Source organism: Mauremys mutica, chromosome 6, assembly GCF_020497125.1.
Source record: "Mauremys mutica isolate MM-2020 ecotype Southern chromosome 6, ASM2049712v1, whole genome shotgun sequence".
Classification (NCBI taxonomy): Eukaryota; Metazoa; Chordata; order Testudines; family Geoemydidae; genus Mauremys; species Mauremys mutica.
In genome coordinates, this window is record NC_059077.1 from 122,562,508 (window position 1) to 122,589,015 (window position 26,508).

The 26,508-nt window shown below is 48.9% G+C and overlaps 2 protein-coding genes across 2 annotated transcripts in view; one reads left to right on the top strand and one right to left on the bottom strand.

Moving 5' to 3' along the window:
• The window catches only part of SLC26A1 (solute carrier family 26 member 1), a 66,206-nt gene extending 40,262 nt beyond the window's left edge, over nt 1–25,944 (bottom strand). The window contains exon 1 of the mRNA XM_045020712.1: nt 25,799–25,944. The gene's annotated coding sequence lies outside the window, so the exon portion shown is untranslated. The remainder of the gene's footprint in view (nt 1–25,798) is intronic.
• Nucleotides 1–26,076, top strand: part of IDUA (alpha-L-iduronidase) — a 73,242-nt gene extending 47,166 nt beyond the window's left edge. The window contains exons 3-14 of the mRNA XM_045020714.1: nt 1,976–2,058; nt 2,687–2,794; nt 4,152–4,247; nt 4,880–5,082; nt 8,426–8,605; nt 11,073–11,289; nt 12,505–12,717; nt 13,393–13,514; nt 18,204–18,329; nt 20,719–20,795; nt 21,813–21,913; nt 25,941–26,076. Of these exons, the coding sequence (XP_044876649.1) occupies nt 1,976–2,058; nt 2,687–2,794; nt 4,152–4,247; nt 4,880–5,082; nt 8,426–8,605; nt 11,073–11,289; nt 12,505–12,717; nt 13,393–13,514; nt 18,204–18,329; nt 20,719–20,795; nt 21,813–21,913; nt 25,941–26,041 (1,627 nt within the window). The 3' untranslated portion in view covers nt 26,042–26,076. The remainder of the gene's footprint in view (nt 1–1,975; nt 2,059–2,686; nt 2,795–4,151; nt 4,248–4,879; nt 5,083–8,425; nt 8,606–11,072; nt 11,290–12,504; nt 12,718–13,392; nt 13,515–18,203; nt 18,330–20,718; nt 20,796–21,812; nt 21,914–25,940) is intronic.
• The last annotated feature ends 432 nt before the right edge of the window (nt 26,077–26,508 follow it).

Sequence of the window (26,508 nt, forward strand, 5' to 3'; positions counted from 1 at the left end):
ACAGTTTGGGGTGGAATTAGCATTGGGTTCTCTGCCACTCGGCGGGGTAATCCAGTGTTGAGTCTAGGGGCCCTGGCCCCCGAATGGACAGGGCACCAGACGATTAGAGGGCTCTAGCCTACAGTCAGGGTAGAGCAGGAGTGTCCACAAGCCTCCGGCAGGGCAAAGCAGCAAGCAATTAGGTGGCCCTGGCCAGTATTCAGGACAGAGCAGCTAAGGAATCTATTCCCCCAGGCCCTCGAACAGGGCAGGCAGCAAAGTCAGGAAGCTGTGGCCTGTACTCGGGACAGCGCAGTAACCAGTCTATTCCCCCAGGCCCTCAAACAGGACTGGGCAGCAAAGTCAGGATACTCAGGCTTGTTCTCAGGACCAAGCAATAATACGTCTCTAAGCCCAAGCCCTCAAATAGGGCGGGGCAGCAAACAGACAGGGATCCTGGCTCTGGGGGACCACTGACAAACACAGACTTTTTGGCCTGTGGTGGGGTGGCAGGGGTTAGGGGGATGCAGGTCCACCCAACTCCACTGCGTCCCAGCCCAGGTCAGCGGGGAAATCCAGCTGCAACACGCTAGCCAGCCGTCAGTCAGTAACACAGCCGAACTATATTCAGCTCCCCAGGGCTACTTCCTACACTCCCGTTTGAGGGGGGGTACATGGGTCCCAGGGTCGTCATCCATCTCACTGGGGTAAATGGCTAATGGCAGCCCCAGCAGTGGGTCAGAGATGTCTTTCTCCTCTGACGGCTCCTCTCTAACTGAGCTGAAGGACTGGCCTTTTATATTTCTGGTTCCTGTCCCGCCCCTCTGCTTCCGGCCGTGCGGGTGTGGGTGTCCCGGTTCTGCCCACCAGGGAGGGCTCGCGGCTGTCCCTCCATCTGTCTCTGAGGGAGGCCACACCCCCTCGCTACAGGAGGTTAGAAGGAAACTCATCCAAAAATTTGGCCCTAGATGTAAGCTGGGAATGGCTTTTATGGCAGTCTTACACTCACATTGTATGTGGAAAATATTAAAGGCTGTTAAAATTGGAACACAGTTACTGTAGGTGTGTGCTTCCACAGGTGCAGGAAAGACCTTTTTATTTACCCAGCAAATACACTTATTAATCCTCAGCTGTGCCAAAAGCAATGAAGAATCCAGCTAAACAACCAGAGTAAGAATTAAAATCATGAGAATTAAACAGTCAGGCATATTTTCATTTTGGACCAGGGGTGTACTAGGCAACCAGTTGGTGGCTGCAAGAAAGCAAATGGAGTGGAGAAAATCTTGGTAAAGCTGTTTTGTACGTGGGTAAGAAATTGGAGATTCAAATAACACAGGTGATAGCATGGGTAAAAAGCCCCTGCTCTCTCATCAGATCTGCTATGTTGCTTATGTTCTTGCCTTTGGGAGATGAAAACGCCATGGGCTGGGCAAGGAAAAGCCTGTGCTTAGATGCTATAAACATCTATCACTTTAAAAGAAAAAAATCTCATATGTCACTCCTTTAGAAGTACCATACTGGTCCTGTGTGCTAAAAGAGAATGGGCATCTTACTCGGACGTAATACAGCCTTCTTTCTACTGGAGCCACATGCTGGCTTTGTTAGAATGATCACATTATGGCAAAACTGTTTTAAAATCAGAATAAAGAATAACGTATGTATTTCTAAACAACTGAAATGCTGCTGTGAATTATAGAACTAAAGCAGTTGATCTTTTTGAGACACAGGTTTCGTTTATATTAAGTATAAAAGTGATAGTTTCATTATTTAACAAATGCTATTGTTTGTTTTACAGTAGCACCTAGGGGTCAACCAAAAACAGCGCCCTGCACCATTGTGTCACATGCTATATGAACAGTAATACAGTCCCTGGCCAGAAGAACTTACAATCAAAACTTAGTTAGGGACCTGCTTTGTCATGTTCATATTTCAGTCTCTCTTGCTTACTTTAGCTATTTTCTTTGTTTTGTATCTTTAAATTGCCTATATTCTTTAGAGTGACAAATGGAAAACTTCACTACAACTTTACCAGTCTGGATAACTTGATGGATATTCTCTGGAAAAACAAACTCATTCCAGGTAAGGACAGCTTTTTCCTGGTCAGTTAAACATGTCGGATCAAATGTACAGTCATCAGACTAAACAGCTTTTGCCAGAGCAGATTTTGGTCCAAAATTAGTTCGCTTCTACTTACATTTGACTCCCATTAATGTAAATGGAAATTCTGCACACAGAACCCTGGGAATAATGTAAAGCAGCACATTAGTGCTTTACTTGTAAGAGCTTTGGCATTAATCTGAGACTCTGAACTGGAAGCTGTGATCAACTCTCTCCTCACTGAAATACGCTCAAGAAGGGACCAAACAGGACACATTCCTAAACTCATCTTGCTTTCACTACCCATATACAGCTATACACACCTCCCATGCCTCTAAGTCACACGCCAGTTCAGAAGCTGAGGTGGTAACTCCTATACTGTTGATTTCATTGACAAGCAATGAGTTTGAACGACCTCAAGACCAAAGTAACTATTGGTGTGGAATTAGCGTGTGGCATCAGGAAAGGGAGCCCATTTAATGTAACTAATTTCCTGTGTCTTATGTAGTTTCAGATTCTTAAGTGTCAATAAGACTCAATGACTTCCTTAGCTAATCAAAAGTAAACCAGTTCATGAAAATGGGAGTTAGACTTCTTGTGTTTATTTAAGGATTTGAATTGATGGGAAGCCCTTCAGGATACTTTACAGATTTTGAAGACAAAAAACAGGTTATAAAATGGAGGAGCCTAATTGCACTTCTGGCCAAGAGATACATAGGTGAGTCATTAAGTAATCATTGTTTAATCATCAGTCCTTTATTCTTCCACAGTTGTGTGGTTTATACTTGATTTCAGGATGCATAACAGCAATTGGGTGAATGGGAGAGGTTTGAGTGGGTTCATTTAAGCAACACTAATTCTTGAATTCAATTTTGGAAAAAGCTTCATAGAAGGGTGAGAGACTGAAGCCACTTGAAACAAGTCATGGAGCTCAGTACATTTACGTTTCTTGCCCATGGAGTGAGGAGTTCTAATTGAGGCTGAGAATTATCTGTCCAACGCCACTTCTTGTCTTTTTTTAGTTTCATTTTCACCACTCAACATTAGACAATACAACACTAAAAACAACAAATACAGTGCATAGCCCAATAAAAAATTAGGCTAAGCCAAACTATGTAGGCTGAAATCATGAGGGAGGTGGTGGAATCTCCTTAGAGGTTTTTAAGATCAGGCTTGACAAAGCTGGGATGATTTAGTTGGGGATTGGTCCGTCTTTGAGCAGGGGGTTGGACTAGATGATCTCCTGAGGTCCCTTCCAGCCCTGATATTCTATGATTCTATGGGGATTAGCTGTTCAACCACAGCTAAAAGCCCTGTACAACTAATGAACCTCTTAAGTCTCTCACATCCCTGGGAAATAGATAAAATAAATACCAATACCCCCATTTTCCAGATGGGTCAACTGAGGTAGTGACAAGTGAAGTGATATGGCCAGGGTCGCACAGGAAGTCAATGACAATGTCAGGAATGAGACTTGAAGAAGGGATGGATTTTGAAGACTGACCAAAAAGTGACATGATTTAGCAAAGTCCTGGTCAGGAGAGAAGAAGAGGGGCGTCGAAGAGAACAAGGCTGCAATTGTGGTTGTAGTTTATAGCAATTAGATAGCAAACCTTTGAATAGTTCGAGGCCTTTAGTAGCCCTCTCTGTCTTTGTTTCGAGAGCCACCAGAGCTGTGCCAGGGCAGCCGTGTGTTTATAGGTAGGTAGGCGCTGCATGTTGTACATATGTTATGAACATGATCATTTGGATCCCACCGTGGCCTTACGCTGGTTGTGTAAAGGGCAAGATAGACAACAGTGATGGACAGGAAGAAAGCTGGCGTTGATAGCCACAGAGAATGAGCGAAAGATAAGCTACTTTTTAGTCACAGAGGCTCAAATTCAGCCATTTGAACCAGACATACCACGGCCATTGAAATCCATGGGAGCTGCACAGACACCTCAAAGGGCAGAATTTAATCCACTATGTTTGGAAGGCTGCGGGTTGGTCCTGCGCTCTACCCCTGAAGTATGAATTATTCGTTGCCACATGGAAGCCTACCGTGCAGTAATGAAAGGTAGTTTCGTCTGCAGATAGATATGGATTGGAACATGTTGCCAAATGGAATTTTGAAACTTGGAACGAGCCAGATCACCATGACTTCGATAATGTGTCAATGAGTGTCAAAGGTAAGTTTGTTTCTTTTGACCTTGATTTAATTTGTGTGGGGGTGGAGTAGGGTAGGGGTAGGTGGGTGATAAATAATAGGGTATATACAGGTATATTCTGTTTTATAAGGGATTGGCCCTGGGTGTGATCCATGTAACTTCCATTAACAGCATTCCTGCCCTGATTTTCATAAAGTCTCAGGTTAGACTTTAACATGAGAGAAAACAGAAATGAGGGTGGGGAATGGGGAGTAAGGGTGACTACAATACAATCGCGTTTTTCACTGTTGGGTTATAAACTAAAGTTGTGCTATGAAGGGTTTTTTTCTGCTTTAAAGCCATGTGTTTTAATAGATGTGTGTCTTGGTAGCTTGCCCAGGCAAAATCCTGTAAAGGAGCTTCCTGTTGCTGAGACTGTATGAAACCAAGGGAGGGGACTTTGAGACTCCTGTTGTGATCAATAATGGAGAGAGGAAATGGAAAAAGGTGGCTTCAGACACATCATATGCTGTTAGTTGTGCGCACTTTCTAATTGCTCACAGCCTGCTGCAGCAATATGAGGACTGACCGTACTCTTCGGTAACTTGAATCAAGACATCATTATAATTTTAAGCTGTAACCATCTCCTGTATACATTATTGTTCTGACTCTAGGGTTTCTCAATTATTACGACGCATGCTCAGAAGGGTTAAGAGAAGCTAGTTCTTTACTGAAATTTGGAGGCCCGGGAGATTCTTTCCATCCATTCCCAAAGTCGCCCATCTGCTGGCATCTTCTACATCACTGCTACAATGGAACCAACTTCTTCACTGGAGCGACTGGTGTGAGGTTGGACTACATAGCCCTACATAAGAAGGTCAGTCCAAGGCTTCTAGCTGTTTAATAAAGAAAAGTGTACGGGAAAATATTTCTTAATCCAATTTATTGCTAAGGTTGACGGTGCAGCCCCTCTGGCTTATGAAGTTCACTTTCAGAATTGTGCTCTGCCTGTGCTGGGGTACATAACCATTACAATTCCAGAGGGCCTTCTAAAGATGTTCTAACAGACAAACTTCCTTCCAAGCGGAATGCTTCCATGTATAGTCTCCACCTGAAAACAACTTTTCTGCCACTTTCACATGTGGAGAGGGGGAAAATATACACATTTTCCCTTTAAAACAATAGTCCTGACTGCCTGTCAACAGTTCTAGTCAGGGCCGCCCGGGGGGGGGGGGAAGTGGGGCAATTTGCCCCGGGCTCCGCAGGGGCCCCCAAGAGAACAGCTGAGGCTCCCGCCTCCGCCCCTCTCCTGGAGCCTCAGTGCATCAAGCGGCGTCCTCAGACAGCGCCGCAGCGTGTCTCCGCCCGGGCCCCTGAGCCCCGCCCCGCTCAGAGCCGCGTGCTGAGGGGGCGGGGCTGCGAGCTCCGGGCTGAGCTCAGCTCCCTCCACTTGGCGTGGAGCTCACAGCCCCGCCCCCTCCCCATGCGGCTCGGAGCGGGGTGGGGCTCAGGAGGCCCAGCCGGAGACACGCTGCAGCTGTTCAGCGAGGCGCTGAGGCTCCAGGTGAGGAGGGAGCCTGGGGTAAGAGGTTGGGGGGCCAGTCAGGGGGCAGGGAATGGGGGGGTTGGATTGTGGGTGTTCCGGGGGCGTGGATAGGGGTTGGGGCAGACAGGGAGCAGGGGTGGGGTCCCGGGGTGGTGGGGGGGTGGGGTCTCTGGGGGATGGTGAGGGGACAAGGAGCAGGATGGGTCAGGGATTCTGAGGGGGGCAGTCGGGAGCAGGAAGTGGGTGGGGGTCGGATAGGGGGCAGGGCCAGGCTGTTTGGGAGGCACAGCCTTCCCTACCCTAAAGCTCATTCAGCAGTTTGAGGCTTGCAGAAGAGCCGAGCTGTTAGCTTTTCCATTAGGGCTCCCATCCCTTTCACTTCTCAAATGCCAAATTATAGTCTGTATTTAATTTCAGTGCCATAGGGAGATTCATGTCAGGGGAGGGCAGCTTCATTTAAAATTAGCCACTGGGGGAGGGATCACATGAGAAGAGCAATATTCTGCCCAACCCTACCAAGGGAGACCCCCCCACTTCCCCTGCATTCTCTGAGGCTCCAGAGGGGTTAATTCAGTGGTTCTCAAACTTTTGTCCTGGTGACCCTTTCACATAGCAAACCTCTGAGTGCGACCACCCCCCTTATAAATTAAAAACACTTTTTAATATATTTCACACTATTATAAATGCTGGAGGCAAAGTGGGGTTTGAGGTGGAGGCTGACAGCTCGCAACCCCCAGTAATAACCTCGTGACACCCTGAGGGGTCCTGACCTCCAGTTTGAGAACCCCTGGGTTAATTTAATTTTAGCACCCTGTGTCCATTCACATACATGTGCTATTTTGAGCATTTCAGTTTTGACAACATAGGCTCATCCCAGATTCTGGAACAAGCTCAAATGCTCAGTTCGTGGAGTATGTACATAAGCTATACTAAAGACAAACCCACAGTAACCGTCTCCAGTTTGTGAGGGACCCCATGGAGCCAGTCTCTAGGAAACAGATAAATACATAGAGATTATGTCCATTAATGGCTATTAGCCAGGATGGGTAAGGAATGGTGTCCCTAGCCTCTGTTTGTCAGAGGGTGGAGATGGATGGCAGGAGCGAGATCACTTGATCATTACCTGTTAGGTTCACTCCCTCTGGGGCACTTGGCATTGGCCATTGTCAGTAGACAGGATACTGGGCAGGATGGCCTTTGGTTTGACCCAGTATGGCTGTTCTTATGTTCTAACCTAAATGAACCCAAAGTTATGGAGACAGATATGAGACAAGGAAGCCAGCAGAAAACCTGGAAAAATCTCTGACTGGATGGGCTCAGGCATTTGGTCACAAGCTGAGGTGGTTCAAAAGTTTTGGATTTTTTTTTAAGCAGAATTTTTTTATTGTTTCTTTAAACAATCAAACACAGCAAGCAGCAAATATTTGGCCACACACTTCTGAAACCTCAAACCATGTTCAGGTTTTGGCAGACTAATTTCAGCTTTTCAATCAAAAAAACCACAACAAATTTTGAAGGAAAGCAGGCATTGTCCGTGATTTTTTTCTGCTTTTTAAAAACCCCTAGTTTTCGATCCAGAAAAAGTTTTGATGGAAAATATTTGGCCAACCCTTTTAATGAGCTTTAGTGCCTTTTAGCACTAGCTGATGCTGAGAACCAGTGATACCTTGTAAAGAAGTTTTCTCAAAACTGGGTTTGTGCCAAAATGCGGAAGGTTTATTTTTCCCAGGGGCGCCCGTGGGGGGGAGCAAGTGGGGCAATTTGCTGTGGGCCCCGCAAGGGCCCCCAGGAGAATATAGCATTGCAATTTTTTTATAGAAGGGGCCCCCAAAATTTCTTTGTCCCAGGCCCCCTGAATTCTCTGGGCAGCCCTGGTTCTAGTGCCTGAGCAGATCGGGTAGAAATGTTAAATTTGACAGGCAAGTTGAGCAAGGTGATATCTTTTATTGGACCAACTTCTGTTGGTGAGAGAGACAAGCTTTTGAGCCACGCAGAGCTCTTCTTCAGTTCCAATAAAAGATATTACCTCACTCACTTTGTCTCTCTAATAGCCTGGGACCGACACAGCTACAACCCTGCACACATATCTGACAGGGACATAGGTGCTTGTGCTCTGTCTTTCATAGCAGAGGTTCTCAAACTGGGGGCTGGGCCCTCCTGAGGGGGCACGGAATGTATTCGAGGGTAGTGGGAGCATGAGAAGCTTTAGGGGGAAAAACTTCACTGCACACGTTTTACCCACAGCAGTGAATAATTAGCAACGCTGACTCCTCCAGCCATACCAGGTCCTTAGATGGTGCTGTGCATTTTGGTGTATTCCTGTTAAGCTTGCCTAGCATTATACAAAGTCAGTGCCATCTGCACGTTAATCCATTTGCTATGCCACGGTGGGCATATTTAATGGTAAACAAATCGACCACAATCACAGTTTTGCTTTTGTTCTTATTACAATGAATCGTTGGCTTTGTTTGACTCAGTGTTTCACTGTTTTTAATATTTAGTGAGAGTTGCATGTTGGTTTTTTTAAATCAATATATGTACTTGGGGGCAAGAAACTACTACAGACACATAGATGGGAGGCCTAATCAAATAAGTTTGAGAACCACTGTTCAGAGTACCGTACATGACACTTCGCTTCCTCACTTTGCATGAAATGGGATTCCCATTGTTACAGGGAGCTGGAAGTTCTCTTCACATCTTAGAGCAAGAAACAGAAGCAATGGAGCAAATTCAGAAGTTGTTCCCAAATTTCACCTCGGTTCCTGTATACAATGATGAAGCAGACCCACTGGTTGGATGGTCAGTTCCACAAACGTGGAGAGCTGATGTGACCTATGCAGCCATGGTGGTGAAGGTAACTCAACGCTCACTTAGTGTCCTCACCTAATATGCTAATCTGCAGAGCAAGTGTGTTGCCAAAAGAATGTTTTATTAGGTTTCTGAATGGACTTCAGGAAAAAATTACAAGCCAAATCTTGAGGTTTGAATGCTCTCACACCAGGGTGTCAGGTGCTTTAACTTCATAGCTTTAGTTAATTCATCTGCCCTTTCCCGAGTGTCCCTGTAGAAAACAACCCTATGAAAACTCCTCCTCCTCCTAGGAGAACTGGAGAATGTGCTGGGGACACTGTTACCGTGAAACCTTCTGCATGATTGGCTAAACTCACTTTCCCTCATTCCCTGTAACAGGCTCGCCACTATCTTCTTGTGGTGCATTATACACCCGCAACTGTACAAAATCACCCTTTCCCAGAAAGCCCTAAGCACCACTACCATCCTCCTTGACTGCTTAATGCAGTAGTTCTTGGATTTTGGGTGAGGTCTCTGCACAGAGGGCTGACATGACCTCATTATTACTGCCCGCACCAAGGGGCAGGCCATGCAATGGGCATATAGCCATGAGTTAGGGGGGCAGTGCAGAACTATGTAACCATGGAGGCAACTGCAATGCTGGGGAAGAGACTGCCCCTGCTGTTGGGAGCATGCCAGTTGTACCAACCTGTGAATGTTCCCTGTGGTCTCTGCTGAACCGAACCCTTGCACGTGGAGAGGAGATGTGAGCAATTAGATGGATCCCTGGAAAGCCCATGGGAGTATTGACCCGAAAAATCGACTGGGTTTGCACACTTGGATGTGCACAAGCCTCTAAGTGTGAGCTGGTGCATCTCATTTCTCAAATACTTCCTGTCTGTGGTATACTTGTGATGGACAGAGACAAGCTTTCAGGCTTACACAGAGCCCTTCTTCAGGTCTGGGAAAGGCTGTTTAGCGTAAGTAGTTAACACATGTTTCAATCTGTTCCACCTTGTATTTAGCAGTGTCACTGAGTACATCTCCCAGCCCTGAAGAAGAGCTCTGTGTAAGCTCGAAAGCGTGTCTCTCTCACCAACAGAAGTTGGGCCACGAAAAGATACTGGACCAACACGGCTGTGACTACACTGTATACTTGTGAGAGCTTTATCACAGCTTGTGTCACACCATTTTTAGCTGACTCTTTAAAGAAAGCGAGTCTCCTCTCAGGCCCTTCACTGGCTCCTTATTATTGCCCTGCAAAAAGTGTAAACATTTGGGGGTTTTGCCTGCAGAACCCTTCACGTTTCTGCTCCGGCCTACGCTTGTGATCTGTCTCCTTGTTGCATGGTTGGTCATTTTACGGAGGAATAAAAGGGGTGTGCCCAAGGTCACTCAGCAAGGAATTGGAACCAGGGCCAAAGCCTGCACTTTGTTACACCGGTGTAAATCTAAAGCAACTCCACCGGGGTCAGTGGAGTTATTTAGTACTGTTCGGGTGTAAGCCCAGAGCACTAGTCCAATACTTTGACCACAAGGCTACCTCTTGTATTGCAATTAATAGCATACGTGGTCCATTAATGAATGATCCTAATCACTGTCCCAGTGATTGTAACTGGCGAAACAGTAAGGGCCGAACGCTGCGAAGTTCTTACACATGAAGTACAATGAGGTCACTAATGAAACATTATTTTGACAAAAATGTGGATGGAAATCACATCTCTCATGGGAGCTCTTTACATAAGTACTAAACCAAGTGAGTAATTCCATCCTCTGGACACGTAAGACTTCACTTCCTGAGGAAGTGTGTATCAACCTTCACTATTCATGAAAGAGCCACTCAGGGATGGTGTGAAGTCTCCAGATTTTCCGAAAGGACTTCAGAACTCTCTTCATAAATCTAGTAGAGCTATCTCCATTGACTATAATTCCAGTGTCCAGCTAACATGGCTTGAGCCCCTTCACCGCCTGCTTACACAGCGTGTCTAGAACTCTTCTTTGTGCAGCACCTGGCATTCTCACAGAGAGCCCGCTGCTCCCCGTGCATCCCCACAGGTAGGATTAATCCTTCACATCTGAGTCAACACACTGCCGCAATCCTACTGATGCCCTGATTTTAGCCAACCTGAGAGCTTATGTGAACTAAAGCCATGCTGAGATGATCTTCATGAATTTTGAAGCCAAAATGTTGCATGCATTTGCTTTCATTGCATGTACAGATCTTCGCTGCCACACGTGTGTGCAGGATGTAGGGATGAAACTAGTTCAGTAGCTTCACTGCAGTATCCAAATGAAGCAAGGGTGCTCTACTCTGCTGTTTACAGCGGGTAAGCGAATGCACGGAAACGAGTTAAAGTGGCCCCAGGCAGAAGCAGCCCATCATGTAGAACTGCTGCAGGATCATGTAGGCTGAATATGCAGTTCAACAGAAATAAGACCGTTGGTTTTAAAACAGGAATCTATTCGTTAGAGTGTCAGCAAGAAGTGTTTTTTCCCCCAGCATGACGGCCAGTTTTCCCGTTACTTTCCAGGTAATCATCCAACATCAAAACCTGCTCATTTCCAAAGCCAACAACACCATCAACTACACTTTACTGAGTAACGACAATGCCTTCATGAACTACCATCCCCATTACTTCACCCAGAGAACGCTGACTGCCCGATTCCAGATGAACAACACAAAGCCACCTCATGTCCAGATGGTGAGGAAGCCTGTGCTGACCGTAATGGGATTGCTGGCACTGCTAGGTATGGTAAATGTTTGTTTTAAGTCGCTAAATGCCAGTCCCCAGTCACATGCAAGTTACATGCTTAAAATCTATCAACAGGTCATCTACTCCCTCTTCCTGCTAACGCGGGGTTATTCCCTCCTCCAATTTGTCCAGTCCAGTTGGATGTGTCACAAGGAATGACACTTCCACCCCTCCCCCTGGGACATGAGCAGTCTTCGTGTCAGGCTGTTTTCCTGACAGTATGTTATTCCTCTAAATCAGGGGTGGCCGACTTGTGGCTCCGGAGCCACATGCGGCTCTTCAGAAGTTAATATGCAGCTCCTTGTATAGGCACCGACTTTCCAGTGTGCCGGGGGGTGCTCACTGCTCAAGCCCTGGCTCTGCCACAGGCCCTGCCCCCAACTCCACCCATTCCCGCCCCATCCCCATAGCCTGCAGTGCCCTCGCTTGTCCCCCTCTTCCCCCCCCCAGCCTCCTGCACGCCATGAAACAGGTGATTGGAAGGTGTTGGGAGGGAGAGGGAGGCGCTGATTGGTGGGGCTGCCAGTGGGCAGGAGGCCCTGGGAGCGGGGGCGGGGTGGGGGGAGCTGATGGGGGGCTGCTGACGTATTACTGTGGCTCTTTGGCAATGTACAATGGTAAATTCTGGCTCCTTCTCAGGCTCAGGTTGGCCACCCCTGCTCTCAATTGATCCTATTGCTTCTGTTTATACCCCCATATGCCACCTCGGTCAGTACCTTTCTGTTTATATTTGAGGACTGGTATCCCCCCGGGCCAGGTCCATTCAAGCTATATTTCTCTTTTATAAGCTCTCCGGCCTCTCAATCCCTCTGAGCTCCCGCCAAGGTGTTAATCTAGGCCCTGGTTGTCTTAGACACACGCTTAAGTCTTATTGACTTAAAACTGTTATTAGGCATGTAGTACCTAAAGGCCAAACAGGCTGGCGACCCACTGTGCTGGATGCCGTACAAACGTCGTAAATGAGATTTATGCACATGCTGAAGTGCTTTGCAGAACCAGGGCTGTATTTCCAGAGCTGACCACCAGGGGCAGTTTCAGTTATGCCAGGGTAAATCCAGTGACTTCACCAGTGCTCCTCCAAATTCATGCTGGTATAACCAAGTAATCTATAGCTCAGCCCTGCGTATAGACAGTTCTGTGTTTCACCTCGTCACAGGTCTACCGCTGGTCTAGTTACCTTTTTGTGTCAAAAATGTATTTTTACTTTCAGGGGAAAACCAAGTTTTTGCAGATATTATCAGCAAAGACGAAAGTGCCAACACCGACACTGTTGGAGTACTAGCCACGGTGCACAGTCCTGCTGAGCTACAGCCGTCAGACAGCTGGCAGGCCACCGTACTGATCTATGCTAGTGATGACAACCGGACATCCTCGAACATCAGTGCTGTGACAGTGAACGTTACCCATTTCCCCAGGCATGCAGGTAAATGGGCTGGGGGTGGGGGGGGGATCTGGGTACTGGAGCCCCAGGAAAAGGTTCACGTTAAACATTTCCAAAGCGTTCATTTCATAACTGAGGGCACATCTAGAATTTGTATATTACCAAGCTAGAGATCTCTCCTTACCTGGCAGCCCCCGATTTTCTGGAGCCTAGGAGCACTGTATTAGGAAAGACTGTGGACCCTGATCCCAGAGCTGGGCCTGCCTCTGGCCTTTAAGGGATACAGTGAATTCTGTCCTTTCAGAAACGATTCAGCCCAGCTGCTCCTGAGCCAGGTCTCGCTGAGCACAGAGCTCCCTCTGGGATTGATCACAATGTAATCCAGATATTGAACATTGCACAGTGTGTAGGATTTACTGGTGTTGTCTTCAACAATTGCTACGGGGTTCAGCACCTGTGGCAGTCAGGGCACTTCTATTTAGGAGCCTAGATAGGAATTTAAGAGCATAACATTAAGGACCAAGGCTTGAAAATATTTAGTCTTAGGCACTTGTGAAAATTTTTCTCCCAAGTCCCATTTCAGTGAGATTCAGGCTCTGAAGTCACTTTTGAAAATGGGACTTTGGCTCCTAAGTCATTTAAGCACTTTTGAAAGTTTTACCCTTCGTCTTTAAACCCAGATCAGGAGCTTTACATGTTTCCTTTGTGTTTCCAAAGACCTTGTGTATGTGACATACTACCTGGACAACAACCTAACCAATCCCTGTTTGGAGTGGAAGAAAGTAGGAAGCCCCGATTTTCCTTCTGTAAAGCAATTCCAACAAATAAGGGAAGCCGAGGTATGATGCATATGCGGTAAAAACTGTCAGTGTCAACACACTGTTCATGAACTGGTGACATTATGGCGAGGGAACCTGATGACTGGTTTATGTTCTAGAGCAGTGTTTCTAAAAATTGGGTCCGCAGAACTGGGGGTCCTCAAAGATACTCAAGGGGGTCCGTGTGCCCCGCTGATCAACTCCTCCCCTGCCCTCCCTCAACTCCTCCCCTTCCTTCCCAGCGCCTCCTGCACGCCGGGAGATTGTAGGCGCTAAAAGTCCAGCGGCATAGCGGTGGTAGGGCAGGTTCCCTGCCTGCCTTGGCACCACACTGCTCCCAGAAGCAGCCGGCATGTCCCTGCGACCCCGGGGGGGGCGGTGTGGCAGTGGGTCTCCGCATGCTGCCCCTGCCCCGAGTGCTGATTCCACAGCTCCCATTGGCTGGGAACTGTGGCCAATGGGAGCTGTGGGAGCAGTGCCTGTGGGCAGGGGCAGCGCACGGAGACCCCCTGCTCCCTCCGTCCCCCGCCTAGGAGCCATTGCTTTCGGGAGCCGTCCAGGGTAAGCACCACCCAGCCGGAACCCACACCCCAAACTTCTGCCCCATCCCAGAACCCACACCCCGCACCCAAACTCCCTCCCAGAGCCCGCACCCCCTCCTACACCCCACCCTCTGCCCCATCCTAGAACCCACACCCCACACCCAAACTCCCTCCCAGAGCCCGCACCCCCTCCTACACCCCAACCCCCTGCCCCATCCTAGAACCCCCCCCACCCAAACTCCCTCCCAGAGCCTGTACCCCCTCCTGCACCCCAATCTTCTGCCCCCATCCCAGAACCCACACCCTGCACCCAAACTCCCTCCCAGAGCCCGCACCCGCTCCCAGAGCCCAACCCCCTGCCCCAGCCTAGTGAAAGTGAGTGAGGGTGGGGGAGAGCGAGCGATGGAGGGACGGGGGATGAAGTGAGTGGGGGCAGGAAGAGGTGGGGTGGGGATGAAGCCTTGGGGGAATGGGAGGAGTTGGGGTGGGGCCTGGGGCTGATCAGGAGGGCTTGGGGTGGGGGGTCCCTGAAAAATGTTAAATCAATATGGGGGTCCTCAGGTTGCTAAAGTTTGAGAACCACTGTTTCTGGAGGATTATTTAGATACTGAGTTTAGCATGGACTGAGTCATGTGATTATCACCTCCTTCCTCCTTGATTAGCAGGAGAAGCCTAGACAGGGAGCTGCATTACAGCTTGCTCGAAAGCTTTAAGACTGCTCAGGGACTGCAGAGATGAGTGGGAACCCTCGTGTTTGTGGCTGCTCTTTGCTTTTCTCGTGAGATTTTAAATCTAAGTCCATAGTGGTACTGACCAGGCGAAACATAAAGTGTAGGACAAGTCTCAGACAGGTGGCTGTAAGTCAGTTAGCTCGTGCAGCCCTCCAACCACTAGAGATGGGCAATTCAAACACCTTTGGCATTGTAGCAGCTTTTACTAATCATTCAGCCAAAAAGACTGAATGCAGATCACCCACCTGCCTTACCAATTATCTCGCCCTTTAGGAAGTGACTGCCCTGCCTTGGTCAAGCAGTAACATCTCCTCTCTCATTCCTCTGAAGATAAATCCAAACCAGAAAGTGAACGTGACACTTTGGGTGAAATCCTGGCACCACTGAAGCCAGTGGCAAAACTCTCATTGACTTTAATACGGGCTGGGCTTCACCTTTGTGGTTTTTTAATGCCCTATTACAGAGTTTCTCAAGTTTCTGGAGCTGATACTAATTTTACAGATTAAAGAATATCTGCAAACCCTCCCTCAAGACTTCTGTCCCCTAACCATGACTAGGCGAAAGGCATGTAACTACCCATGCTCTAACTAGCAAAATTCATGAAAGAGAAACATTGTACTCGGTACAGTGGAGAAACCTGTCTGGCTGCTGGAAGACCGTGCAGACTGGATTGGCTAAGCAGGCTTAAGGAACCTTGATTGACAGTTTACGGCAATTCTACACTTATCACCACCATCTTAGACACTTGACTGGCTGAACTACAAGGAGAAAAGTGGAATGAGATCTGACACCTTAGTCATCCTCCTCCTTTAGAGCTATCCAAAGCTGGCTGAGAGCCTGGCACGAATCTTGCTGCCAAGTGCTGCAGCATCTTAAAAGGGGGACAAAGGGTTTGTCTGAAATTCCCTCCAAATGCTGAGTTATCAGCTGCTCAGTTTCTTCAATAGAGTCTGAAACAAGAGGAAACAACTCCACTTGATTATCAGCTTCCAGGTGTTTTCTACAGTAAGTGCCTCTGCCTTGTTGCGCCTGGACAGAACATAGATATTCCCGGCTGGAGAGAAGAGTGAAGTTTGATGAAGTGCCCACGTACCTCAGTAAATTAAACTAAGGATGAACTGGTCAAGGTGTCAGCAAGGGGAGAATGCTGATCATGCAGGAAAACCTGCACCTCTGTCCTTAAAATCAAGAGGAGAACGGGAACTTTGCCGCATGAAAGCCATCTCGCTATTGCAAACTAGGGCAATGCAAAAGCTCTACATTCACTGAACAGCTTTCTGGGAAGGTCACTAGTGCAGAGCTTGATGAAGGGCCGGCTCAGGTTTGCAGGCACACAGCATATGAAAGTGTGAGGCACTAGGTTGGATGTTTAGGATCCATATGATGAGGTTGCTTTTAACTGTCATCAGCTGGGCTCTGTCCCCACAGACTGCAATACGCCACTCACACGGAAAGCAGAGCTCTGCGGCTGCTTCATGGAAAGTCTCAAATAAGCACCCTGTATGTCCTGGGCCAGCTTTACCAAGGAGCCAGTGGGAGAGAGCTGACTGGCCGCAGTAGAACTAGACAGAAAAGCCCCGCGCGGAGAGGTAGAGAGAACCCTTCCATAACAAAACCAGCATCTTGTGCTGGATGTCAACAGCTGGGGTCAGATCCAGAGGGACAAAAATCAATGTATCTGTAGGTCTCTCCCAGCCTCCCTTCCCTCTCCCAGGATTGGCCCTGCTTGGAGCAGGGGGTGGGACTAGATGACCTCCTGAGGTCCCTTCCAACCCTGATATTCTATGATTCTATGAGTCCCTTCTCCCTTAGAGGGGTCTGGAGTTGCCCTCATTCACTGGGTATTTAAAGAGCCGGCGCCTTAAATTCAGCGGGCTGGGGGACTGAGGACAGCCGGCCCCATCTGCTCACTCACTGTGTGAATGAACAGTCTGTAGCCCGCACTTTCCTTCCCCTCAGGGAAAGCCTGCTGGCTTCCTTCTGCACTCTCAGGTCTAGGGACTAAAGTAAGTGTGATGTGGGGCAATGCAACTCCCCCTTCTCAGTCCGAAGGAGATAGGAACTTCCCCTGGTTTGAGTATCCAGCACTCTCCCGTCTCCTCCCCCGAGTCTGCTTTACCTATCGCTCAGGCATCCATGAGATCCTTGCTCTACCAGCTCTCTGAAACCTGCTTTCTCCCACTTATTCCCTCCAGCTGCAGAGGACACCCCCAGGCTTGAATTACCTGGCAGATGTTGAGGGACAGAGCTAACTACAGGCTCTGTCTGCAGGCCAGACACTTAACCTATTCCTCCACTGCCCAGTCGGCAGCTTGTAAATGCCCTCACTGGCACGAAAGGGTCTGACGCTGGTTTCAAGCGAGTAGCTGTTCCTATAACTTAGTCATTTGCACTGCATGGGGAAGGCACCTCTTTTGCACACCATGTGCACCTTGCACTGTGGTGAGCTTTGCAAAGATAGCTAATCAGAAGGGCGTTACTGTGTCATTACTCAAACTGGCATGCAAGTGGCCTTGGTTTTCAGGCTCCCTCCTTAAAACCTCAGACTTCTTTCAGTGATGGATGTTTGGCTTCTAAAGATCACAGTGACTCTGCAGGCTTCGTACTCCGATGCAGCCCTTTGGAACAAACTGCACACGGCACTCACAAAGCTAATAAACCTTACATCATACGTGTCCATCCTAGTTCCACATTGGCATGGGAACAGCCTGACACTGCCCTTTCCCCCAGTCATCCCTCAACCGGAACTGAGCTCCGGCGAAGACCAAACAACGGCCAGTCCATGCGAGGCTCAGCCATGCTCTCAGGCTTGGCCATCTGCTCCGCTGCTCCAGTCCTGCAGTGGGGTTCGTGCATGGCGTCTTGCACTTCATGTCATCCTAAGGGCTCTTCGTGGGACTTGTCTTGTATCAGACACACACACACACACACACGGGAAGAGGTCTAATACTCTTAGCCGCCTGCTGCAGCCCCTCACATCCTGCACTAATCTACACTGAACGGAGGTCCCAGCCACGTGCTGGCCATATGGAACACATTACAAAGCTCTCGCTTGTCCTTTTTTTCCTGTTTTCAACATTACCAAATTTGCAAACCTGGGCATCTTGTATGACCTGCTTTGACTCCCCCTCTCCGAGGTCACAACCCACATTTGGGGCATCTGGGTCCTAACTAATTTCAGGCAAACAGGCCCTACAATCACTGAACAGATAGATAAAGGAGAGGAATAGATATTAGTCTCCTGTTTCACTGAGAAATGCTGCAAGTTATGATCTAGCGGGCTGTAAACTTTTTAAATGCCATTAAAACTGGCAGTGCTAATTTAGAGGTACAGCAACATTACACTGCGGAATCAGCACAGCTATAAAATGAGTATAGAAAGAATGGTGAATATTGATTTCTTTACACACTGCCTCCATTCGGCTTTGGTTTTGCAGGACCCGGTGGTGACCGGACCATTCCCATTTCCTGGGGATGGCCGCCTGATCTTGAAACAGGAACTCCCACTTCCATCGGTCTTCCTCATCCATGTCTGTGCAAGACCTCACTCTGTTCCCAATCAAGTAGGTACCATGATTCAGTGTCAGGCAGGGCCGGCTTTGGTTTTTTGCCACCCAAAGCAAAAAAAAATTTGGCTGACCCCAACCCAGCGCTGGGGTCCCCCCCGCACGCCCCTGCTGCCCCAGCCCTGGACTCCCCCCACCCCACCTGCACCCTCTTTCCGCCCCAGCCCTGGGTCACTGATAACTTGCTCCCAGGGCGGGTCATTCAGCAGGAATTTTGGATGTGCACAGAACACAGACAGGACTGGTTCCCATATGGTTACAGAACTGCAATAAAGTGGAACAATATTCAGCTTGTGTGATTGGAGGATATCTGGATGCATATTATAAGACTGTCCTCTATAAATGAAGAAAAGTTGAGGTGCCTTTATTATTCTTTTGTTCCACTCTTTGTTTCTATGGGGAATTTGCCAATGCGGTATCACTGTCTTCCTTTTAAACAAATAAAACTAAAAAAAAAAAAAAAAAAGGCAATGGCTGTTGAAAATAGCAGTTCCAGTCCTAAAAACCACTGGGAAGCATTTCTTGCTCAATTTTATCCTACTTTTTCTACAGCAAATTACAGTGGATCAGTATATTTGATTTGGGAGAAATGAAGTAACAGCAGCCCAAACTGAGCTTGAGCCCTCCTAAATGCTGAGGTGTTCAAATCTGGAAGGCAGGTGCTAGATTCCCTTTCTGAATATTAGCTAAATCTGGAAAGGAAAAGTCAATTTCTGCTTCCATGGCTCAGAAGTGGAAATCCTCCTACGTGCCTGGTACTGTATCTAAAGCTGCCCAGGTCCAGAGCCTCCCCTCCCTTACTTTTCATTTTAAATTCTAGTGGGATCCGCATACCTCCCTTGCCAGGCTTCAGATAGAGAGGGGCACTGTCCATTTAGTCCACTCAATTCCTTCTTTGGGGGCTGCAAGGAGTATCCCTAATCCAGTCTGGGGATGTTTTCCGAAGGGGATATCTGGGCCAAATCCTTCTACTCCTTGGGCACACTTGTTCCCCATTCACAGTGCCACCCCACTCTAGCAGTGAGCTCTCCATTCACAGCAAGCTGCAGCATGAGGTTTCAGCTACCATACTCCCCACCCCCGTTTTCCTGTTGATAGCGGCCAAGGGAATGCTGGGAAGTGTAGTTCTTTCCCTGCTCCAGGGCTGGCTCTATAGGCAGGGAGCTAACCAAGGAACTACAGCTCCCAGGGCCCCCTGTTGGTTCTCAGCTCCCAGGCTGGATCCCTGCCAGCTGCCGCCCCTGCAAATGGGCCGCCCCAAGCAGCTGCTTGCTTTGCTGGTGCCTAGAGCCCCCCTGGTGTCAGGGGACTGAGTTTGTAACTGTTCCCGTACAGCCTGTCTACGGGCATGTCTACACTGAAGGGTCTGGCCTGAGCCAGCTGACTTGGGCTTATGGGGCTCAGCCAAAGGGGCTGTTTAACTGCAGTGTAGACGTTCAGGCTCAGGCTGGAGCCTGGGCTCTCGGACCCTGCGTGGGGGGAAGGTCTCAGCCCTTGGGCTGCACCCAGGCTTGAACAGCTACACTGCAATTAAACAGCCCCATAGCCCAAGTCAGCTGGCACGGGCCAACCGCAGGTGTGTGATTGCAGTATAGACATACCCTGTTGGGCTATCAGACTTCAATTAATGAAGGCAGCAATGCCTGAGTCTGCTCACTGTTAAAAGGTAGCATAGGAGAATTATTCAAGCAAGGAGCCAAATTTTCCTGTGACAAAGTGATTCCATGACTCACCTTCCAGGATTAACATCCCCACAGCAGATGGTGTGAGCAACTAGCTGAGCTAAAAGTCAAACCTACCCATTGCTGGAAAAATCATTAATGAAATGATGGGAAGTACATTTCCTAGTCTTGAAGATGGGTCAGATGCTTTAAGGCTTAAAAGCCAAACGTTAAAAATAACATTTCAGCTAAGGGCCTGTTTAAATGTTTTATAACCACACATAAGACGCAGTCATAGCTGAGATGACACCTGTTAGCCTGGTAAGCATGAGGTGCTGAGTACCCTTAACTGCCAGGGGACATATGGGGAGTTGAGAGCATTGGGCCACAGAACTGTGGGGCCAAGAAGTTGGAGCAAAAGGATCTAAAACTGAGTTTAAGTCCAGATTGAGACATCAAAATAAGTGGAATGATTTTTTTTTCAAGGTTCCCACTGAAATCAAAGGGAGCTCCTTGTTACTCCCGACTTGGGAAAACCAGGCTACTTCATTTGAAGTCCATATTGAGGCACCGGAATTTTAGCTACCCCTTTACTTCAAAATAGTTAAGCCAAGACTACGTATTAAAGGGGTGAAATATGATCCGATGCTGCTGCATCATCAGTGTGTTATCATAGCAACGCACTTCTTCCCTCTATATTAACGTGGGCCTCTCTCTGCTCTCAGGTGACAGGCGTCCACTTGATCCCTCTGACAAAGGGGCAGGTTGCAGTACTTTGGGACGATGACTGCGTGGATTCGAAGTAAGTGCGTTTTTAAGACAGAGGTAGAGGTAAGACCAGGACACAGATGTAATCTTATCAGGCCTAGGTATTAAATAGCTAAGCAATGTTTACTCTCTCAGCGAAGTGATAGGCATTATCCCTGGCACTTTGTCAATTTTTTTCCAAAGCACAGTAGCTTTAAACATCAAAACGACTGTTCGAACCCATGTGCGATATCTCCGGGAGGAAATCTTGAGCAGGTCCTTGGCTACCCTGCCCGTTCAGCATGAGCCAAGCTTGCAGCCTCACTGACACACAATGGCAATTCATCTGTGAAGCGGGTTTTAGCCCACGAAAGTTATGCTCAAATAAATGTGTTAGTCTCTAAGGTGCCACAGTACTCCTCGTTGTTTTTGATGGCAATTCAGGGTGTCTTGCTCACCTGGAGGAGATGGGAGGCTCCACAAAGCCCCTGTACTAAAAGATGCTGCTTTATCCAATCCTGTCCAAGTTGCCCCTGCCAGATGTGAGTAACGAGCAATGCGGAGATAAAGGGGGAGGATTGTGTCCAGGTCAGAAGATGTAGCCGTCTGTCTGTAGACATGCTACCCCAGAAACCAACCGATATAGACTAATGTGCAGACTGGGGACACAGGACAGCCAACTCAGTGCATCCCCGTTAGTGCCCCTCAGGAAGTGCTGGCTTTCCTGCATATTGGGCCTACGCCTGTGAGATGCTGAATGTCTCCACTGAGGTGCTTAGCCTTGTCTCTCCCCTTGGCATCTGGGGAAGCTGAAGGGGCTCACCAGTTTGTCAAAGGCTCTCACCACCTCGCAGGTCAGCTGGTCCTGGTGCTGTGTTGTGGCCTTTTCGAGCCATGACCCCTGCTCTTTGTGTTTGGGGTGTCTGCTGCAGCACAGGACTTCCCTGGTCAGTTGTGTGCAATGCCAAGCATTTCTGTTCCTCACCCTCCTGCACAGACGAGACGGGGACGGGGAGATGTGGCCATCCCGTGGTCACCAGCAGCCAGTTGAAGTGTTTGGTTTCTTTCCTAGATGTCTGAAAACATTCGAAGTTGAGTTTTCATCAGATGGAAAAGCATACCGACGGATTAATGCCAAAGACACGATCTTCACTCTCTGGATCTACAGTCCAGGTAAAGTCGGCACTCACACTCAGCTTCATCTGTCCCCTCGGCATTCTCACTCGGTTGAAAGTGTACTAAGTTATGTTTGTCATTGAGTTTAAGGAATACAGAGCCAGATGTGTTCAAAGCGCTTCATTGCCAAAAATGAGACCAGGTTCCTCTCCTGGGGATCATACCCTTAGGGCTAGAGGATGCAGCCCTTATTGTGAGTAAGTCCTGGTCACCATGGACAGTGGTTGCACCATCTGTCCCAAAGCACACGATCCTGAGGTCCTTGCTCAGTTTTCACTGAAGCAAACTCCCACTGAAGTCAACAGTGGCTCGAATGCTAGAAGCACCTCCATCCTTGGCCCCTGTGTTCCATTGCCACAGCACACGGGCAGGACGGACAGGGAAGGAAAACTCACGCCAGATGTTGCTGTACTGAGTTATCCACACAGTTATTCACAGTAATATTCCTGTCACTACGTGCCGTGTGTGGACGTGGTTCTTTACAGCACCGGAGGATATGGTCCCTGCCCCGGGCGCTTACCCGCCACAGGCCTGATCCTGACTCTGCTATTGGCAATGGGAGTTTTGCCAGTGACTTCATCAGAAGCAGGGCAGAATCTCATTTTAGACAGATGACACAGGGGCCAGATCAGCTGCTGTGCTTCAGTTCAAGTGTGTGATACTTTCTTGGGGTGCCCAGGCCTGTGAGTCACTTTGTCCCCCACCTCCTGTGTGAGGGAGTTTTGCTTGTGGAAGCTGGATGTCAGCTCCCGGACCCCTCCAGCCACTCAAGCACTCTCCTCAGGGCTCTGCCAGCCCGTCCTTTGCTCTGCACCTTAATAGGCGCCCGAGCCATCCCCTGTAACGTGCAGCCCGTGTTGCTGGACACTCACAGCCATGACCAGGTTCGATACACCCAAGGGAATAGTACACACTTGTTTGATTCAGCTGAGTATGAGCTGCAGCAGAACAACACAGCACTGTAATCTACTAATCGAGAAAACAAATCTGTTTCTTAACCAAGGGAAATGAGATTGTGACCACGGGTAACCACAACAACAGGTTACAAATAACACCGAAATATCACCTGCTTGCACTAGACTCAGACTTAACGTTAACAGGAGGCTAACCTTGTCTAAAGCGATTTCTCACCTCAGCCCTGTCTTGCAGCGTTTCAGCCAAGGTTGGCTGAGATCCTGTTTTTGTGGTGTAACTGCACTGCCCGGTCACCCCCCAAGTGCAGGATAAAAGAGGAGTCCTTGTGCTTTCCTCTTACACCCCCCCCCCGAGCCCATTGGTTTTGTCCCCAGACTCAGAGTGAGTGACCTGTGGTTTCCTTCCAGGGGTGCCAGCTACTCTTTCTTTCCCATCCCCCGTCGACCTGTTTTTCCTGTTGCCTCGCAGGTGTAAATGGGACGGCCTTTGTGCTGGCTTTACAGTGCTTGATGAACATATGAACAGAGGGCGGGGGATTTCACATCCTTTTGTCTGGCAAAACCAACTTACCAACCCTGCCTGGGAGACAGTCTAAATCCACCTATTTTCAGTTCATACGCACAGCTTCTTAAATGTCACCCGTACGTACATCACCCAGTGCCTGTGAGGCTCAGTGTGACGTAAGCTCCCATTAGACACCTCACGCAAGCCTTTTGGAGTAAGTACTATGAAAGCAGTGTGACAGGTGTAGTGAGTTTGTCAGGCCTGAGAGTGGCTGTTACAGAACAGTGGACCCTTTGCCGGTTGGCACTGAGAGGGATTCTTAGGGCCACAAGGTGAACCGCAGCGTGGGCGAGGGGAAGAGGTCTTGCAGGAGCAGGGTATGGGTCCCTGATTTTCTGCTGTGGTTGAAGTTAGAACATCTTGGGAGCTGCTGTTTATTTGCACCAGCTGGCAAAGGCTCCTGGAGGGATCGCCAGAGCACACTGCCCCTCCCTGGGCATGGGAGCCAGCCACACCAGCTCTATACCTGCTATTAGGCTGGGGCTGCCCTCCCAGCCAAACGTCCTCCCTTTGTGCCACACAGGTGGCATGACCGGAGCAGCACAGGCGGCAGATTCTGACCCTGGACAGTCAGGTGGTGCAATCCACCGTGATTTTTTTTCACAAACGTGTCTTACTTCCATGATTCTGCACTTCCACCAAACGGCAAGCCGAGGCTTTTCCTTCCCCACGGGGTCTGAATAACCAGCTGGAAAACTGGGTGCGGGCTCAGGTCTACGTGTGCTGCCGGTGACTGGCAGAGGGCTGAACACAAAATAGCCTCAGCCTTCCCATGGCCAAACGTGAGTCCACATACAGCCCTAACGACATCAGGGCTGCTCCCTGCGAATCAGGGAACACGGCTGTTGAAGTCAACAAGTATTTGGCCAAAGTAAGGGATAAGTGCTCCAGCAACTGGCTCAGAGAAAGAAGCTGAAAACAATGTGGGATGAGTATCTATAATACAGAGCGCTCCAGACCAAGTTTCTCGACTCAACTGCATGTTCTTAGTTACATTAATAAAAACTGATCCGGTTTGTATGGAATAGAGGAGAACTTGGCTTCTGAGTGATGTGCTCTAATGAGATACAGAGCCATCAACTGGAAACAGCCCGACGTCATCTAGTACAACCAGTGGCATGCCAGCGCTGTATGCTGCGCATGCTCTGCGTGCCCCAGGACTAGCTGTGCTTGGGGGACGAGTCTCTCTGGCCCCCGGAACACACATGCAAGCGGTCACGCTTTGCATGCCAGTGCAGAATTGCATGCCTTGCTGAAAACGTCACAGCACGCCCCTGAGTACGACACACTAAAATCAGGTGCTTTTTCAAATTCAAAAGGCTGTGTTCGTGCAGTGTTAAAGTTGCACAGATAAGCACAAAGAAAGGTAGTGCCTTAGTGAAGACCCCAAGGGCAATATGAACTGTTGCATATAATGTTACTGTGGCAAATTGCCAGCACTACTATGATGGGTCTCGCGCTTTCTCTTCTTGGGGGTGGGGGGTTTAGGGGTCAGGGCACCGTTTCTTGCCCCTGAACTGGGATATTAACTGCCCCACTAGTGTCCTAGAGGAGGGGAGCGGAGAGGGAGGGACCCGGGCCTGCCCTCTACTCCGGGTCCCAGCCCAGGGGCCCTAGGGATAGCGGTAAACCACTTGAACTAGCGGTTCCTTCCCCTGGGCTACTTCCTTCTCCTGCCCTTCAGCTTGTGGGGGCCTCCTGCCCTCCCTCTGCACAAGCCAGGTGTCCCTTACCTAGGGTCTTGGTCTTCTTAGCCCACCGCAGCACTTCTCCAAACTGTCCTCTGCTTCCCTCCAAACTGCTCTCTGCTCCAACTCCAATCCACTGTTTCTACTCCTTCAAACTGTTCTCTGCGCCAACACCAATCCTCTCTGCTCCAACACTTTCCCCTGTCTGATTGAAGCAGGGGGGGTTGTATCATGTGACTGACTTCAGGTGCACTGATTGGCTTCAGGTGCTCTAATTAATCTATAGCAAACTTTCTTCCCTCTACAGGGAATAAGGCTCCCTTCTAACCCTCTCCTGCTGCCCTCTGGCCATGCTGTATCACAGTTACCCACAGGATGTGTAGCTTAATCCAGTAAACTCTGCATTTTGACAGGAATAATTCCCCTCTGAACGGCCTAGCTACCTTTTATGTTGCTGGAATGTTAGCTTATGCCTTACCTGGCTTATCACTGCCAGCTTTTTGCATTTAACTTTTCTCGTGTTTTTTAAAGACAATCCCCAGCTATTCACTTCATCCCGTGTAAAATCGGATCCTCCCACATATCTGCCTTAGGAGAGGGGAGATATTTGGAGCTGCTGGGGAGAGTATTACATTTAACTTCCTCAGGATTATCATTACAGCTGGCAGTAGAGCTGGCCAGGTACATGGGCTGGGAACAAATGGGCCACACTTACCAAGTACTCCTGTTAGAAGCCAGCCCCCAGTCCCATCCCACCAATGTGTCTCTCACAGGAATAGGGATGGTCCCAGCCTCTCTGAGCACACAGCAGATGTTGGTCTTTTGCAGTGACCGCGCTTTAACGTTTTTGTTGGCAGGAACCACGGTCTCAGGCTTTTACAGAGTGCGTGCCGTCGACTACTGGAGCAAGCCAGGCCTCTTCTCCATTCCTGTGCAGTACACTGAAGCTCTCGCATGAGTGCAAAACCGTCCAACAGCCAGAAGAGAAATCTGCATCTGTCTCCAGCGTGCAGCAGAGTAGGGTTATGCTGCTGCAAACGATAACCCTCTGGTGCAACTCCAGCCTCACTAGTAAGGGAATTAGCGGATAAGCCTACAACACTCTACTCCTGTTCCCGCTGCGAACTCTTTGGAGCTTGAAGACAAGTATCGTCCCAAACAGTGTTTGAAAGTGAAGAAGAAATAACTGTGCCTTGGCCTGGCCTCTTACATGCTGGTGGAACTCAAGTGGTTGCAATAGAGCTAGTCCGCCCGAATGCTGGGGTAACAGGAGCCTGGTGTCGATGTATGGAGTCAACTCACGCCCTGGGCCCGGAGGACAGTGTTCTCCTGTGAGGGGAGGTGCGGCTGGGACTGAATTTCCTCACCGGAGCTGCAGTACTGGTTGGACGTGGGATACTGGCCGGCTGGGCTGCTGCTGCTGGG